Source organism: Callospermophilus lateralis, chromosome 7, assembly GCF_048772815.1.
Source record: "Callospermophilus lateralis isolate mCalLat2 chromosome 7, mCalLat2.hap1, whole genome shotgun sequence".
NCBI lineage: Eukaryota > Metazoa > Chordata > Mammalia > Rodentia > Sciuridae > Callospermophilus > Callospermophilus lateralis.
Window position 1 is genome coordinate 109443643 of NC_135311.1, and position 13754 is coordinate 109457396.

At 49.7% G+C, this 13754-nt stretch overlaps 1 protein-coding gene across 8 annotated transcripts in view; it reads right to left on the bottom strand.

Annotated features, from left to right (window-relative positions):
- Positions 1 to 781: 781 nt before the first annotated feature.
- Positions 782 to 13754, bottom strand: part of Mast2 (microtubule associated serine/threonine kinase 2) — a 183379-nt gene continuing 170406 nt past the window's right edge. For 4 of the 8 annotated variants that reach the window (XM_076860505.2, XM_076860503.2, XM_076860509.2 and 1 more), the window contains 18 exons: positions 13004 to 13136; positions 12016 to 12077; positions 11688 to 11773; positions 11030 to 11238; positions 10362 to 10500; positions 8196 to 8328; positions 7300 to 7465; positions 6715 to 6816; positions 6344 to 6466; positions 6056 to 6165; positions 5524 to 5678; positions 4996 to 5279; positions 4704 to 4898; positions 3861 to 4087; positions 3529 to 3651; positions 2954 to 3090; positions 2631 to 2824; positions 782 to 2339 (listed from right to left, as the gene is read on the bottom strand). In XM_076860505.2, coding sequence (XP_076716620.1) covers positions 838 to 2339; positions 2631 to 2824; positions 2954 to 3090; positions 3529 to 3651; positions 3861 to 4087; positions 4704 to 4898; positions 4996 to 5279; positions 5524 to 5678; positions 6056 to 6165; positions 6344 to 6466; positions 6715 to 6816; positions 7300 to 7465; positions 8196 to 8328; positions 10362 to 10500; positions 11030 to 11238; positions 11688 to 11773; positions 12016 to 12077; positions 13004 to 13136 — 4080 coding nt within the window. In that variant the 3' untranslated portion in view covers positions 782 to 837. The remainder of the gene's footprint in view (positions 2340 to 2630; positions 2825 to 2953; positions 3091 to 3528; positions 3652 to 3860; positions 4088 to 4703; positions 4899 to 4995; positions 5280 to 5523; positions 5679 to 6055; positions 6166 to 6343; positions 6467 to 6714; positions 6817 to 7299; positions 7466 to 8195; positions 8329 to 10361; positions 10501 to 11029; positions 11239 to 11687; positions 11774 to 12015; positions 12078 to 13003; positions 13137 to 13754) is intronic. The other 4 variants (XM_076860506.2, XM_076860504.2, XM_076860508.2 and 1 more) reach the window with 3 other exon arrangements.

The following is a 13754-nucleotide window of genomic DNA, read 5'->3' on the forward strand; positions in this document are numbered from 1 at the left end:
GAGTTCCAGATCTGTGCATCCAATTACCTTCTGGATGACCCAGAAATAGCTCAAATTCAATAAATCCAAAGTAACCAGGCACAGTGGCGTATGCCTGTAATCCTAGTGGCTTGGGAGGCTGAGGCAGGAGGATCATGAATTCAAAGCCAGCCTCAGCAACTTAGCAAAGTCCTAAGCAACTCAATGAGACCCTGTCTCTAAATAAAATATAAAAAAGGGATGGGGAAACCCCAAACCAAAACAAAGTTAAAACTCCTTACCTACTAGTACCTTTTCTCCTCCTCATTTACTGGCTAAGACACACTCTGAGTAAGGTGAATGTGGGCTGTATAGTCAAGGGAGACCTAGGTTCAATCCCAGATCTACCTCGGGCAGGAAAGCTCAAGCTTTATTATCCATTAGTAGGAATATTAGCTGCCATATGATCTTCTTTGGTTTAGTTCTGTATCACCTACACAATGGAAGACCATTAGATATGGTCTTGCTTAATTTGCCATACCAATTTCCATTTTGAATTATCTTTGGTTCCTTGAACATACCAGGTATATTGTATATGCTGCACTTTTGACAGCCCTCCCTCTACCATACTCAGCAAAACTACCTATTCACCTGTTCTTCATGTTTGAACCCAGATGGTCTCTGAGAAGCGAAGCTACATAGTGTGTTCCTCCCAAGAGGGTGGAAACTGTCTTAGACACAGTTATATTCCCAGCAGCAACACGGACCTAGACCGTCAGTTACGAGTGTGATGACTGAAGGAAAGAAGCATGCAAAACACAAAGGTGTTTCCAGGAGCGTGTATTATACAGGTCTGGTGCAAGAAATAGCAAACAACTGTTATGTTTGTTTTAAAACCTCATCTGGTGCTAATGTGGAATTCTGATGCTTTGGGTTGCTCCCTGTTCCTCGGCTCCTCCAAAGCAGGCTGGACCCAGGCTCCTGGATAAGAGGACAGCCTCTGCATGGAACGTCCTGCCTTCTGTCACCTGAGGCATCAGGCACTTTGGTGATGCTCAGGGGTGGTTCTTCTTTCTCTACTTCTGCACATTCAGACTCCCACAGCCAACTTTGGCTGGGAATCTCACATGGTGTATGGGCCAGCCCAGGGGCACTGGGTGGCTTTGACTTCCTCTCCTGTCTGGGAGATGGGTTCTTAGGGTGGACTGGAGCTGTAGTTTCCAAATCTTGGGGGTTGGATAGCCCACCTTCCACTGTTATCTTTCTGCCTGGGGATACCCTGTCTGGGTCCTCAATAAGGAATTTCCAGGACCATGTACCTGACTTCCCAGAGGTGGAGGCAGCAGCAGAGATGAGTCCTGATGAGCTGGGACAAAGTGCTGTTAATGCCTGGGTGTGGAGGTGCTGGGCCTTCCGGCAGCCTTCAGCGGGGGTAGGGTCTGAGGGTCCAGACCTACACAGGCTGGGGCCTGGTGAGGAGGAGGTGATAGCCTCCTCAAAGGCTTGTGGACTCCCAAGCCGCCCCTGGGGAACACTAGCACCTTCTATTCTGGGAGGCCCTAATATGATCCCTGTCAATAGGCCTGGGATCACCAGACCCTGGTTTCTTGAGTCCCTGGGCAAGAAGGTGTCCTCTTCCCCACCCTCTCTTGTTCCTCTGGTGGGTGGATTCTGGCTCACTTCTGGGTTGGATGCCTGTGCACCCTGGCTGTTCTCAGGTTCCTCATCGGTGTCATCCTCTGAGGAGTCTACCTCACGGATAGCTTCTTGCTTTTGCAGTGACTCTCGTCGTTCAGCTCGGTCCTGCCGAAGGGTCCCTAGGGCCCGTGAAGGAGCAGGCTGTAGCACTCCCTTCCCTGGCAGTGCCCCTTTCCCAGAGAGCACAGCCCTGGTCCCAACTACCTCCAGTGGGCTGGCTTCCCTGGGTGGCAGCTCCTTCTTTAGCTCACAGTGGGGCAGGTCAAGACCATGCTTGTGAGAAGGAGCTCGCTTCTTCTCAGAAGCAGCCAGTGCAGCTGCCAGTTTCTCCGCTGACTGCACCCGCTTAAGCAGTGGGGAGCGGGGTGGCTCTGCACTTTTGGGCCGTGAGAGTTGCCTGCCTAGTGGAGGTGACAAGTGAAGTTTGGTGGGAAAGGCCTGGGCTCCATGACCAGACAGGGGCGATGGGGAACGCTGAGGTGAAGCTGCTGGTGGTGGTGAAGGGGTGTGGGCCAGCGGAGATAGTGGGATGCTGCCTGCTGACTTGCGCCGTGGAGAGCGATACTGGCGTTGGAGCTTGGGTGCCAGACCATGTAGGGAGCTGGGCCGTGTGTGCCCAGAGCCAGCTGGAGAACTGGGCACGCTGGAGCTGGGGGAGCTGCTCTGTGATGAATTCCCCCCTACTTTGTACAAACAGAGAGACAAGGGTGGATCAATGTTATCTGTAAGAAGTGACCAAGGGGCAAGGGAGGGCTCACTGGGATGTCCCAGGATTGTCCATGTTCCCCTACCAAAGAACCAGTACCCAGACTACAGAAATAAAGTCACTCCCTTCCCCATCAATTCCTCCCAAGACTGCTGAATCTTTAGAGGGGCTGAAAGAGATTCTGAGAGTGGGACATGCGGGGAGCAGAGGGCCAAGGCACTTCCTATTTCCCAAGGGGTGGTCTCTACCTGCAGAGAGCCCTTTGTACCTGAGTGCACTGTATCAGGGGTCACCCGGTAGCCCTGAGTGGGAGATCGGGGAGAAAGGCTGTGGCTGTGTGTGGGAGAGCCTGGCCCACTCTCCCCCGATGACAAGGAGCGGTTAAGGGAAGAAAGGCTGCGGCTGGTGTGCAGCAGGGAGGCCTGCTTAGTGATCTTCCGGAACAGGGAACTTCTTTTTCTGCTGTAACAATAAGGGTCCAAGGCCAAGTCAGTGCATGGAGCACAGCACACTCTAGGCCTGGGGTCAAGCCACCCGACATATTGCCAGTACCCAAGTGCTCATAGCAGACCTCTGACTAAACTGGCTCACCTTTCTTGCCCATCCTTGCCCCGGTTCCTCTTGCTTCTTCGGGCCATCTTGGCCTTGTAACTGCCTTTTCGAGCTGGTCCCACTTTAATGGATGTGTTCTCTAGGGGAGTTGTTGAAATAGCCACCTTGTTTCCACTCTGGGGAGCAAAGCAAAGCAGAGCATGAGGTCTAGGCTAAGATAGTAGCCGTATTCTTGCTCCTGTCCCTACCCCTGCATATGGCTGTACCACAGCTCCAGTTTTTGCTCCTGTGTCAACATGTCTGAATAAGGCCTGTCTTCCCTCTCACAGATTAGGAAATGGCTTCCACTGGTGTCCAGAGTGGTTTGGGGATGGGAAGACAGAGAAGTTCCCCTGCCCTGTTAGCCAGTCCTACCCACAGCTCAGAAGAATCTGGGCCTTGGCTAATGAGGCTGTTGCTTTCTGGAGAAAACTCTCTGCTGTACAACCCAAGTTCTCTGTGACCCTGGAACCTGTGCTATGTGTGCCCAACCCTCCCACTCCTCTCTGGCCAGTCCAGACTAACAAGACTGGGGTTGTTCAGGGGCTACAGTGGGCAGCATTCCCAGCACTAACCTTTAGGATCAGCTCCACCACCTCTGTGTGCACCAGCCCATGCACAGGCTCCCCATTGACATGGGTGATAAGGTCACCCTGACGAAGCCCGGCCTCGCTGGCTGGACCTCCATCCTCCACATGCTGTCTCAGGAAAGAGCATCTTTAGTCTGAAGCTTGGGCAGGAAGTGTAGGGCTTATTCTGATTGTTAAGCTGCGACCCCATTTACCATCACCCTTTGACCCCTGTGGATAGCATGGGCAGTGACAGAAGAAAGGACAAACAGGCTCCACAGAGGGGAAAGTGGAGGAGTGATGGAGCTGAGACAACAAGTCTAGATGGCCAGACATACCCACACCATGTGGTGCACAGTGTAGACATCTGAGTCACCCATGTAGACACGAATGGCCCGCAGGGTGAAGCCATACTTCTTTCCAGCTCGGTGGATGATGATGGGAGGCCTCAAGCTGCCAAGGGCTGGCAGGAAGTCCCTGCTTGGAGAAGAGTCTCTGGATGACGGGTTGGACGACTGGGAGTGTGGGGACATGGGACTGGCCAATGGAGAGCAGGTGTGGTGTTCTGGAGAAGAAGAAGCCAGGACTTAGTGGGTCAAAGGCCTTGGCCTGGCCATGGTCCCAGCCTGGCGCTGATTCCTGCCTAGCCCCAGTCATGGACAGAGCCTGAGCCCAGGTGAATCTTCCCCACAACCCGTGACCCACAAAGCCCTCTCACCTGCTCAGTTTCCCAGGTGTGAGGTGGGGATACAGGTGATGGGGACTGGCATTTATGAATGTTTTGGGGACTACATAAACTCTTCATACATATTTAAACATTGCAATTATCCTACGAGCTAGCCATTATTATTATCCACATTTTTTAATGAAGAACTTGAAGCTTAGAAGGATTAAAAACTTCCCAAGGCCAAGAGCCTTTCGTGATGAAGCCAAGATTTGAATATTAGATCTTTGCCTTAAAGCCACACACACACAACTCCAGACACCAATGCACACCTTTGGAGACCTTCATTTTCATAACAAAGGGACATACAGTTTCTCAGAGGTTCACACACACACACACACACACACACACACACACACACACACACACACACCTGCCGCTTGCACCCCTGCTGCAGGCCCACAGAGATTCTAAGGCCCTTTCTATGGGTTTTACCCCAGCTCTTTAGGGGTCTCACCTGTAGGAATGAGGAGGGAAAGGGCTGTGGCTGAGGCAGACTTGATCACTTTGTTGACAGGGCGAGTGGTCCGCTTCTCTATAGAATCCCCAGAGAGCAGCCGGTGGCGAGCTCTACGCACAGCCAAGTCGCTGATGGCCTTGGCTGTGGCTCCCTCAGCCAGCTGTGGGGTCCCGCGGCTTCGCGTCTCCATGGCTATGGGCCAAATGAACAATGAGACCCACAATACAGCTGAGCCTCCCTTCCTGTCGTGTCCCCCCAGCCGAGGCCCTTTGATCACACACTGCCACACCTGAGCTGGAAGCACCACTCTGGCCGAGAGGCTCCTCATCCAGCTTTAGTCGCCGCTCCACAGGCCTTTCAGGGACAGGCCCAGATGCCCCCTCTCCAGAAGAGGGTGTCAGAAGCCATATACCCTCCTGCTGTTGCCTCCTGGGGGTGCTGCTGACCTCCTCATGGCCTTCAGGGAAGCGAGGCACATCCAGGAGGCCTGAGCAACGGCGTCGCACTGTCATTGGAGGGCTTGAGTCACTCTCTGTGTGAGACGACTCAGACACCGACAGCCGCTTCCGTAATCTATGAGACATAAGGCCTGGGGTGAGATGACCCAAACAGTCTCCCTCCTCATGCCAAGGCTTCCTTAGGGGTACACAGAGCTACAGTCACAGAACTTTTCTCTTCAGACGTTCCACCAGGGTTGCCTTGAGAATGCCACCTTACCCCCACAAGCACACCTCCCCAGCATCTGAATCTCTCCCAAGATTTGTGTGACAGGGAGGGTTGGCTGTGCTGCCCACCCTGGCGAGCCCTGGGTGCTCACATCTCAGGGGAACCAATCACCCAGCTCCGGTCTCGGCCCTTTAGCCCTGCCAGGCTATCTGAGCGATCTTCCTTCTCCTCACTCAGGCTGCGCTTGGTGGGGGGTGGTGTCCGGCGTTCCTCCAGCAGTGAGAGCCGTTCCATGCTACTGTATACCTGTGGGCACAGGGACACACTGGAGTTGGCTCTGATAGCTACATCTCCCAAACGACCAAATCACATCCTTGGCACCTGAAACTGGAATTTGAGTCTTTCCCTTCCTTCCCCCACGTCCCAGTTGAATATTTGGGGAAGCACTTATCCTGTTGACCTAGAACCACTCTCACTAATTCCTGATATAAGAGATATTGATCCTGACATCTTTTATATCAGGAATTAGTGAGAGTGGTTCTAGAAGCATCTACTCTATGCAGCCCAGCACTTTGCTCTTCTTTTTCTGAAGTGGTCCTATCACCAATTCCCTCAGCCTGCCCCAGGTGTGTCTCTTGACTGGTCCTTCTCCCATCCCTCTGATCTGGCCTCCTAAGTCGCACCTTGCTGAATCTTGGAGAGCAGGAAGAGAACTGGCGGATCTCAAGGCAGCCATCCTCACTCACTTCCTCCTCATCTTCTGAGTCCACATGGTGGTATCGCTCCGAACGGGCTGGGCCAAACACACAGGAGAGTTCCCTTCAGGGACCCTGCTGATGGCATCCTTGTGACCCTATTAGACCTCAGCAGAGCCCTGAGAAGTTGTTCCCAGTGCATAGGCATAGTATGCATAGGCACTTTTCAGCAAACCAGTAGGACCAACACTCCACCTCACCCGCCAGTGGCCTTACTGTCAAAGTAGCTGGTATCATCCTCTGATTCCAGTTGAGGAATAAATTCAGCTTTCTGGCGAAGAAGTCCTGTCCAGTCCAGACCCGTAAAAAATGGGTGCTGCTTTACCTCATAGGTACTGCCTAGACAAGAAGTAGGATGAGTTGTGTGGAGTCCAGGCCAGCAAGTCAAGCAAGAAACCAGACCTGAAAAAGGTGCGCCTGGAAGCCTAAGCTCAAACACCTTTCTTTCTCTGCCTGTAGCAAGCAGGGCAGAACTTCAGGATCCCGAAAGACTGTCCACACCTGAACCTGAACCTCATGGTGTGTGGGCTTGGTCTCCCTTTCCCCTTTCCTAAGTGGTGAGAAAGAAAGAGTAGGGCCTGACATACCTGTGCCCAGTCTCTCCAGAGGGTTCTGGTGGAGTAGTTTGGAGGTGAGGTCCTGGGCATCTGGGGGTAGTGCATCTTCACCCTCGGGCCACACAATCTCATCTGAAGTCATCAGGGATGAGAGAGAAAGGGAGAGATAGATAGTGGGGAGATGCAGAAGGCCCCGGTGTAATATTAAGGAAGAGAGGTCATAAGGGCCAGTCCAGAGCCCCTAAAAACCCCCATCTAGGAGCCAAATTCCTTAAGTTCTATAGGTTCCTCCCCTCCAAGAGGAATCACACTGCTTATTAGATCATGGCTGGCTTTTTGATCCAGGGTGGGCATTATAAAAACAGTGACTTCCTCTGTCCTGGAGCTCCAGCTCACCCTGCTTTATTTGCTAAAATAAAGAATTCACACTCACAGGATAGGTCCCAGAGGACTCAGTGCATGTGTGCATGCACACATATTCCTAAGAAGCAAGCATACCAAACACACACACTTGAATTCAGAACAAGAAATCCAAAGCCTCAACAGGGGCATGCATAATTCTTATTTGTGGATCTAGATTTTGACTCCACACTGGGTAAGGGTGATAGTACCTACCACTGATCACTTGACCAAAGAGCTCCTCCGGAGTGTCTCCAAAGAAAGGGACGCAACCCACCAGGAACTCATACAGGATTATGCCCATGGCCCACCAGTCCACTGGCTTCCCATAGCCCTGACGCAGGATCACCTCAGGCGCTATGTACTCTGGAGTCCCGCACACCTGGGCACAGAGAAGCCAGGCTGGCTCAGCATCCTGAGGCAGCTCACTGGCATGATGGCTGGAGGAGTGGGGATGCTCCTACCCTAGAAAAGAAGTCTCTGAAGACTCAGCTTACCTTAGTTGAGAAACAGGATCAACTGGAGCCTCAGGGAACCAGAATTGGAACTCTTGGTGGGGTGTATTTCCTAATTAATCACAATGTCTAATCTCCCTGAGCTTGCAACATTCCCTTCTGGTATCTGGTCCCACAAACGGCCTCTGCCCTCCAGCCCAAAGAACAGAACCTATCCTATGTGATTACTACAGGGACTCGTGAGCATCACAACCTGAAAAGTCAAATCAGGCAACATCCAGAGGCAGTTCTCAGGGAACTGAGCCCCAGCCAGGTGGAATTTGGAGCTATGTTCCAAGAACAACAGGCCCCAGGAGAGGTCTGCCCTTGACTCAGGCCAGGGGTTCAGGACTGATCTCATATGAAACCACATTAATAGCTATATGACTTATTTTCTCCAAACCCAGAGGAGAAAGATGACTTTGGTTTTCATATTCATATGATTCTCATGGCCCATCCTATTTTCCAAATGTGCTATTTCAATGTCTCCCTGGAACTAAAAGGTAGAAAAGATAGAAGCTTCCAGTCCTAACATCTGGTCACAAGTAAGCATGTGGCTCCAAGACCTAATTATGAGTCCTGGAATTCAGTTCCCAGGGTTTCACCTACTTTCCTTACCTGCTTATCCAGGAACTCCCGGGCATCCTTTTCTATGTGGCCTTCATACAAGTTGGTTGTCAGACTCATGAGGCCAATTTTAGAGAGTCCAAAGTCAGTGAGTTTGATGTGTCCCATGGATGTAATCAGGAGGCTGGGAGGCCACAGGGGGGAAAAAAAATCATAGAGTTATTTCATGGTTTTCTACAAGTGCTCATTTTATTATTTGCCAAATTTTCCTACATAGGCCTCTATGGGTTTCTGTGGGACATAAGCAGGGAGACAAGCAGCTATGAAAAAATACACAGCTCTGGCTTTGAAAATGCTCCATTCAGTGGGCAAAGTGTGTTTCCTCCATATAGCAGAATAAAGCCCTGAAGTTCCTTGTTTCTTGGTGGGTACGTAGGGGTGTGTGTGCCGCATTCTACACAAATAGCTAGCCTGCCTTCCACCCATTCTCATGACTTCATTTCTCTTTGTTGCTCCATCTGTAATTGACACTGGGAACAGGTTACCAGTGAAGAGGAAGAGACTTTCTTCCATAGAGCTGAGATCGACTTATCCTAAGGCTGTTTGCTCTAACCATCCCTAACCCCTCTCCTCACTTGGGTAGCTCACTATCCCCATTTCAGGGAGAAGGGAAAGGAGCACATAATCTTGTCCCATGTCCATGGCTGTCTTATAAGGAGGATTGGTTGGGAGGAACTAGAAATCAGATTCCATTAACATACTCTGCTTGAGCCATTTCATTTTGTGCCAAAGGCTTCACCCTGCCACCCCTCTGTTCTAATGATTCCCAAATCATTGTCTCTGGCTCTTGACTTCTTTCTCAAGCTCCATACCTACCCAACCTCCCAGATACCACAAACTCAACCTGTTCAAAACAAAGGCATACCTCCCAATTGGTTCCTCTTCTCAGTGAAAAAACAGTAATTTATGTCAATTACTGAGCTTTGTGATAAGTACTTTTAAAAATATTTTGGGGTAGGGGATGACAGAATGATAGAATGCTTGCCTAGCATGCATGAGGCCCTGTGTTCAATTCCTATTGCACATGCACATATACATGTACAAAATCTGGCCCCTGAAAGGTTTTCTGGTACAACCAAACATCAAAGGTATTATCATTCTCATTTAGAAAGGAGTAAATTTAATTAACAGACAAACTCATAGAGTTAAACAAGCATGAGGTCATGTGAACTTAGGTCTATCTAATGCCAAAGCTACTTTCTACCATGGAGGCTTATCACCTCTGTACCAGTTCCAAGCTAGAAATCTGTAAGGCAACCTAGTCTCCTTCTGCTTCCTTGCTTCCCTTTCCACCCCAACACCAACATTAATTGTTCCCTTCTATTTCCCTACACTATCCCCTCCTCCATCTTGTCCCTGTGGTCTGGTGCAGGCATTGTTGTCTTTGGCCTGGTATCCTGAGTGACTTGTCTCTTCCACTAGTAGAGTAGTCTTTCTATACCAAAACCCAAATCTGAACATGTTGTCCTATCACACCTTGGTCAACAGGTCCTCTGAAGACTCTAAGCTCCTTAAAAGAAAACCCAAAGTTGAAAGGATCCTTGATGGTCTAGCCCCTGCATCTCTTCTCTAGCCTTTTCTCTCACTTCTCTCCGACCTATCCACCACCTAAGCTATACTACCTGGAGCTCCTGAATAGATCATGTTCTCTCTTACCTGTGTATCTTTATACTTCTTGCCCCCCTGCTTTAGAAAGCTCCTCCTACTTTTTTCCACCTGATGAATGCCCTCCAAGAAGAAGCCTCATACACATATATCATCTGTCTCCCACACTAGACTTAAGTTGAATATAAAAGGGACTATATTTAAAACACAGAATATGGTGCTTGGCACACTGTAGTATCAGTAAATGTCAGGACACTCATTCAGGAATCTATTAGATGTGCTAATTTCTTTGTTCTTGCTTGGTTTCTTCAGGGGATTTCAGTGACTCTTTCATGTCACTGAAGCCTTATGATGCTCCTGCAAGAACTTGTGGCAGTGGTCTTGGCATATGAAATGGTCAAGAGGCTGGAGTACTAGGCCTAGAAGGACACACACACACCATCATTGTTTCCTAGGAGCCATTCTAGAACAAATTCAGACATGTTGTGTTTGCTCCCTTTATCTAGACTCAAGAGGAAAACCATGAACAATGGACCCAGATTGTGGGCATACTTGTCAGGCTTGAGGTCACGGTGCACGATGCCATAGTTGTGTAAATATTCCAAGGCCAGCACAGTTTCTGCAAAGTATAGACGCACCATGTCCACAGGCAAGGCCCCAATGTTCTTCAACAGAGTGGCACAGTCTCCTCCTGCAACAAGCCCAGACTATTATGAGAGAAGCATCCAGCTCCCTGCTCTAGCCAGTTCCCAGGTTTGCAGTCCCTGAGGTCCCAAAGGAGATAGCCTCACAGGGTACCCTGGTGTTGGAGACTGATTCTAGCCCTCTGCTGCTGGCATGAGTGGGAAGTGAAGTGAATCTTCCAATGGCTGTCAAGATCATTGTTTAAGACAAAGGAGGAAAGAAACCCAGGCCTCTATGCCTGCATAATGACTTGTGGCTCTGGGGAATGAATTCTACAGCCACTAGACGGTTACATCCTATTGCCTCTCACTGTACCTGAAATGGGCAGTCTCACAGTGAGGTGAGGAGCTTTGTGCTCACCATGGCCAAATGGCCTGAGATTCTGAGGCAGGAAGGAGTCCCAAAGAGAGCTTGGAAGCTGACTCTGAAACTGTCCTCCTACATAATATACAGTTACTGGTCCTTATTTAGGGCTAAGCCTTGGGCTGTACCATGGCTTCCACACCAGGCCACCTTTCTCCCAATACCTTCAGTACCTTCAACATACTCCATCACCATGCATAAGTGGCGCTTGGTCTCAAAGGAACAGAACATGCTGACTACAAAGGGGTTCTCAGCGAAAGTCAGTATGTCACGCTCCACGAAGGCCTGCTGGATCTGGTTCCGTAGGATCAGGTTCTGCTTGTTGATCTTCTTCATGGCAAAGCGCTGCCGGGTAGATTTGTGCCGCACCAAGAATACGGCCCTGAGAAATGCAACCCAGCTCAGCCTCCAAAGGCTGTCAGCACCAGAGCTGTGCATTCCACTACCCAAACTACGAGTTACACCTTACCCAGGCACAGAATGAGGGAGCAGGGATGTACATATTAATGAAAGGGATCTAAGCTCCCTGGCCCAAATTTCAAATTTCCTGGTAGGCCAGGACCTGAGGACACAGATGAATGCTTCCAGAGCTCAGGGAAAGGAGAAATGTTACTAAGAGGGATGAGCATTTTGCCTGAGAAATGAGCAATGCTCAGATGTCAGAGGATATTGAATTCCTGCCTCTCCAGGGGGCTTCAGGGAGTGAGAAGATCCACCTGTGGACCCTGAGGTATCTGCTGCCCAGGGGATTGGGAATCATATGCTTCCAGAAGGGAGAGAACAAGGGCTGACTCGTTTTACTCCTGGCCACATTCTGACCCCTGCCTTTACCCATAGGCGCCATTGCTGATGAGCTTAATAGTCTCGAAGTCTTCTTCAGAGGGGGTTTTCTTAGATTGTAGAGATGCCCCGCGGCCCTGGAAGACAAGAGGCAGTCATGCTTCTCAGAGTCCATGTGCTGGGGAAAGCCAGGACCAAGCACCAGCTCAGCTCAGCCCTGCTGCAGTGTTCTGTCCATCCTTCCCTGGGAGCAGCATGACTTCTCAGTGTTTGCAGTCACCAATTCCCCATCCCTCCTTCAGATATTCTCTTAAAGAGAATTTACTTCCTCTTGTTTCATAGGGTTCAGGCTCCAGGAATGGGAGGTCAGGGTCTTTACCTCAATGGAATCATCAGTCTCTGGAGTGTCAGGACTGTCGTAACTGCTCAATTGGGCCATTTCTAGAAATACAGCAAGAACACAAGAGAAAAGTGTGCGTGACACTGTCAGACATCATAGCAGTACCATTAGGTCACAGAATAGGTGCATATGGGGTAGGCATTAATGCTTTCTGCATTTGCCTGGGATACAAATCCAGTCTTGTGGCTCTATCCTCAGTGTAGTTACAGTTTGGGGATCAAAAAATAAGCCAAATGCTATTGTACCACTCTTTCTTTCTTTTTAAATATTTTTTTTAGTTATACATGGATACAACATCCTCATTTTGTTTATCTATTTTTATGTGGTGTGAGTGCTTCACATGTGAGCCAAATGCTCTGCCACTGAGCCACAACCCCAGCTCCTTGTACCACTATCTCTATGAGCCCAGTGCCATTCACAAAGCCTGATACATTCTATAGAAACTCATCTCAAACTTGGGATATTTCCTGGAAACAGGGCCTAAGGCTGGGCCATCCTGCTGGCCAAGACTGCTTTGCTGGGTGGGGCTGGAAAGCAGGGAAGACAGGAGCAGGACAACCACAGATTAGGATACGCAAGCCCATGTTCATGCAGGGGCTCAGTGTGAAGCCCAGAAGAATGAAGATATTCTTTGAAGTGCTGAGTTGGACCACTCCAAAGACAGGAGGATTTGTAAGGTGGTCAGCAGGAGAGGCAAGTATGTGGAGGAGACGACCATTTTAAAAAATGTGACTGTCATCCTTTATTGGTAGCCTAGTTTGGCCTGAGGCTCTAAATCCAAACTAGCTAGGCCCAAGGCAATCCAGACAGGGACACAGTAGACAGATATGAAGAGTAATTCCAAAAAAAAGGGTGTTTTATAACAGAGATCACAGGGTGCCTCCTATGGTCCTGAGGCCCCAGATGCCATGTTATGTCCACATCCAGGCTAAATCTCTTCTTTATAGCTCCCAGGCAGCATGCTCACCCTCTATGGGATCCCGTGTGAGTCCCAACTGGCTAATGATGTAGCGGGGAATGTCACATTTAATTCCATGTCCTTCTTTGGCATGGCCCTCAGCTGCTTCTAATAGGTGGTAGAACTCTTCAGGGTCAAACTCCTGTACCAGAGGAGAGAGGTGGTCATTGGTGAAAGATACAAGTGACAGCTATTGATCTCTTTGGTTTTATAGTATATAGGGGAGGATGATGAATAAGAGGTCCTTCTCTGTGATAAGACACCTCAACCTCTGAAGACCAGAAATATCATGATTCAGGGATCACAAAAAATGGGGAAAAAGCAGTCTCCCATCAAGAGAGCTCTGTCTGCTAACCAGGTTTCAAGCCTTCCATTAGCCAGATGGTACTGTCAGGTGTGTACAGGTGCCCAGTCCAGAGCAGTCCTGGCACACACTCGACTGCAGCTCATAAGAGCTGCAGCTCCCAGTCATAGTGGTACATATACACCTTCTAACATCCACTATGCACTTCCTATGTGCAAGGGGTGGAAGCTCCAATGCTGACCAAAGCATAGTCACTGTCTGCATATAATAATAAAAGTGTCACTTCTGAGTGCCTACCAAGTACCATACCCTGGGCTAAATCCTTCTAACAACTCTTTGACCTTGGTGAGGAATTCAAGGTTCACATGAATGCCTGGTGACAAAGTAAGAAGAAATGGAAAACCAGCATGCAAACCTGCTGGGTCCAAGCCCCTGCTCTGCCACAGACTTCATGTT